The sequence below is a fragment of the Amphimedon queenslandica genome, unplaced genomic scaffold (genome assembly GCF_000090795.2).
Source record: "Amphimedon queenslandica unplaced genomic scaffold, v1.1 AMPQUscaffold_13113, whole genome shotgun sequence".
Lineage (NCBI taxonomy): Eukaryota > Metazoa > Porifera > Demospongiae > Haplosclerida > Niphatidae > Amphimedon > Amphimedon queenslandica.
The window spans coordinates 72496-76624 of NW_003546651.1; the positions used below are offsets into that span (position 1 = coordinate 72496).

Genomic DNA, 4129 nt, shown 5'->3' on the forward strand with positions numbered 1-4129 from the left:
TATTATCAGGTTTAACATAAACAGTTACCTAAAAATGTATCATGTAGTAAGTGAATTAGCCCTTAATGATCAAGTGAGTTTGTATGGGTGATTTAATAGTCTAACTTAAACTTTAAGAACATGACTAGGTGGCAGAGTCCTTTAATGTTTTACATCATTATTATAATTATCATTTTTTTTGGTAGAAACGACAAATTTACCATAAGGTGAATGTCCTAACTGATTACATATGATGCTAGCATCATTATTGTCCCAGAAATCACTGCAAACTGTTCCCCAGGTGCCATTAACACACACTTCCACACGACCAGTAGACGAAGTTCCTCCCTGTAACCGTACAGTGCCATGTTCGCAGACAGCTACAAGTATTGTGATAAATTATGTTTATTAATAGAAAACTTACGTTCACACTTTAACCCAATATCATAATAATGACTAGAACACTGTGAATTAACAACAGTAAACACACTCCTTTGACATTCAAATAATGAATCTTCCGATCCAGCACAATACATGTATTCAAGAAAGACAGGACCAGTACCTTGACCATATTGACTACTGCCATACTGCACTCCACCTGTAATAACAGTATCATTAATCATTCATGGAGTCTGCTTCTAAGAAACAACCAACTACAAGAGTAATAGTATCTATTGCTAGTGTGAATAGACAAAGTAATAGGATAAGACTGTATACATCCACACACACACACACAGTGCTGCAAGACTATACTTACACACAAAGAAGATTGAAAACAGAACTAATGGACAAATGTTCAAAAATAAATACTGGTGGACATAAGCCCATACTAGATTACATGCTACTAATAAAGTACTAACACTGAAGCAATTAATGATACAATAAAAATATTGAATGTCTTTTTACAAGTAAGGCAGGCAGTTTTAGTCCTTCAATGCACATTTGACTCTAGTGAGTCCAGAGATCATCTTGACATAATATGACATGACATGACAACATTTTTTAGATAATGTAATAATATAACAAGACTGTGTAATACACTAAGCATCAATAAAATAGCTATATTTCTATTGCATTACCGTACAGAAGGAAATTTTGGAGGGATTAAATTTTGGCGAATTGCTAAACTTTGGTGATTGGCGAATTGCTAAACTTTGGTGATTGGAAAATTTTAATTTTGCGAATTTGTGGCCATGTGCCATTGAGGATGCGCATAACGGCTCAAATTGGCGGATTTATATTTTAGCAAATGGCTATCAAAATGCCAAATTTGCCAAATTTAACTATCTCCAAAATTTCCTTCTATACGATATAACAATGTTTACATACAGTACCGCTCAGCTATAACTATTACTTTTACACCTTTTACACGAGTGATCTCCAGCACAAGGTGCAGGTGGCACTAGTGAAGAATCACTATGCACGTACACACTACAATAGACTCGTGTTGATAAGATACATGATGTACATGATAAATACACGATACAGGTGCTCGCATGTACCTTGCACTAGTGTGCATTGAGTGTATAGAGAAGCTACACTAGTGTCGTACATGATAAGTAAAGTTATAGCTGAGTGGTACTGTAGGCTCGGTGTGAAAGGGTAATTACCTAATTCCTGGTGTCCCAGTTGTTTGCAAGCAACTCTTGTATCACTAGAATCCCAACTCCAACTGCATACAGTACCCCACATCTCATTAATACAAACTTCAAGCCTTCCTTCATTTCCTGTTGATCCACCAACCAGACGAACATCACCAGTTAAACAGCTAACTGGTTCAGCTGTTATATCTAATTATAAAATAATAATAATAAAATAAAAATAAAAATATCAATGGTCCTATTACAGTCATAGTTATTTTTATGATTATGCAAACTAGAAAGACAAAGAAAATTTACAAACGACGTATAAAATAAACATAAAGGTGTTTTATATTGGAGATTTGACAAAATCACCAATTTTTGTAAGCAAGATCAAACCTACTGTATAGCCACAAAGTTTCGAGGCAATAAACTTTTGCGAATCAGGCCACACTTTTTTCGTGAATTAACTTTCGCAGTTCTTATTTTAAAGCACATGTGTTTATAGGCAATACGGATAATTTTATGGAATTAACTTTCGTGGATACGGAAAATCTGCGAAAACAGCAAAAGTTGTACCCTTGAAATTAAGTGGCTATATGGCAACTTAAGTCATTCTTTATCATACAGCAGGATATACTGACAAGAAAGACAGTTAAGTTTCAGAAAAACACCAAATTGAAATTTGCCAATTTATTGCAAATTATTAGCTGCCACCACAAGAATATCTCATTGCCAATAAATCTCACTACATGATATATTGATGTTCTTACTTTGACAAATAACTGAGGCATCATGAGATGGTGAGCAAGATCCAGTTTGATTATGTGAACAATTCAGTATACTGGTCTCATTACCAGTACAGTTAGGATTAATTATTCCAATGGCCCAGACATACTCAGAATAACCAGAGGCAGGTAGAGCACCTATAATAATAGTATCATTCATTATAAAATTTAAACTTATTAGCCGTACCGTAAGGAGAGTATCCAAGTTGATTACACACAACAGACAAATCTTTATAATTCCAGTGGTCACTACAAATTGTAGTCCATACTTCATTTAGACATAATTCAACTCTTCCATAAGTATAGCTTCCACCTCTTAATCTTACAGTACCATTAGTACAATAAGCTGTTAATTCATTTTATAAAGATATATATATATATACTGGTACTTAACTTACGTTCACATATGACAGCAGCATCATATCGATGTTGCTTACAAGTTGAAGCAGAGTTTGCTGCATAATAATTTTGATTGCAGTCAACCAAAGACTGTTCCTGTCCTGAACAATAAAGATATCCCAAAAGTATTGGCCCATGACCATAGTTAAAACCATAACTGGTAACACTACTATATTGGTAACCTACATCAATAAGCAATAAGCATAAGCGTAGAGTACCAAACTGCCAATCAATTAACTATTTTAACGAGCTAGGTTTATATTTTACAAGCTAGATGTAGGTTAATATGAAAAATAATTGGCCTCCAATACTGCAATCTGATTGGTCATTGCAAAGTGGCATGGTAGAATTATTAATAATACTCAGCTAGAAAATTTGAAGTGCTATAAAATTTGGCGAACTGACTCTTTAATCATTGCAAGCAAAATGCTACTATTGAGCCCTACTAAGTTGAACAAAAAATTTTTGACAAATGGACCTCAATTCACTAAATTTACCAAAATTTCACTCTGCTAAATTTTTAAGCTATATATGCTATAATTAGTGGCTAACCAATTGTTAGTGCTCCCATGTATCTACAAACAACTTTAGCATCAGTGCTAGACCAGCTAGTAGAACAAACTGAACCCCAAGCACTATTCACACACACTTCAACTATCCCTTGATACTCATTAGAACCATTCACTAATCTCATTTGTCCATCAGTACAGTTACTATACGTAACTAAGTTTGAATCTAATAATAATAATCAAATAAAGCAATTTGTCCTTTGTATAGCATGACATTGTTATAGATCTATATGCGGCAAAGCGAATCATTAATTACCGTAAGGAGAATATCCTAGCTGCCTGCATATGACACTGGCATCGTTGTTATCCCAGTAATCACTACAAATACTACCCCAAGCACCATTGAGACAAACATCTACAGCACCGTATTGTTGGGATGACTAAAAGTAGTTAGATATCACTTTCACAAAGACCGCACAGGAGAGCTGTACACTTACTAAACGGATTGATCCATTAGTACACTGTTGCATAGAGTACCCAACAAGCAAAAGAAGCAAAACAAGCCTCATCATTTTCATTTGCAGCTTTTGCAAATGAGGGATGATGATTGAGGGGATAGCTGCGTGGATTACCGGCATTTGTACCCAACATCACGTGATCACTAGCGTCATTCTGACCTTAGTAGACTCTATCTATAACTTGAGTTACTTTAGTGCGCAAATTGCATTGATTGACCGAGTACTTGACAGACACAAGCCATAGTTATAGCATAGATGGTTATAGTCCAATCTAATTTCAAAAGGATGCATACTAAAAATTTTGAGGCAACTTTAATACTCTAACTACTTTTTTCAGATGGCCCATTATAATGTGG

At 34.8% G+C, this 4129-nt stretch overlaps 1 protein-coding gene across 1 annotated transcript in view; it reads right to left on the minus strand.

Annotated features, from left to right (window-relative positions):
* Positions 1-3474, minus strand: part of LOC105314070 (deleted in malignant brain tumors 1 protein-like) — a 16340-nt gene extending 12866 nt beyond the window's left edge. The window contains exons 1-7 of the mRNA XM_020001083.1: positions 3299-3474; positions 2746-2928; positions 2535-2693; positions 2333-2485; positions 1590-1769; positions 404-577; positions 201-359 (exon numbers count right to left, since the gene is read on the minus strand). Of these exons, the coding sequence (XP_019856642.1) occupies positions 201-359; positions 404-577; positions 1590-1769; positions 2333-2485; positions 2535-2693; positions 2746-2928; positions 3299-3440 (1150 nt within the window). The 5' untranslated portion in view covers positions 3441-3474. The remainder of the gene's footprint in view (positions 1-200; positions 360-403; positions 578-1589; positions 1770-2332; positions 2486-2534; positions 2694-2745; positions 2929-3298) is intronic.
* Positions 3475-4129: the final 655 nt, after the last annotated feature.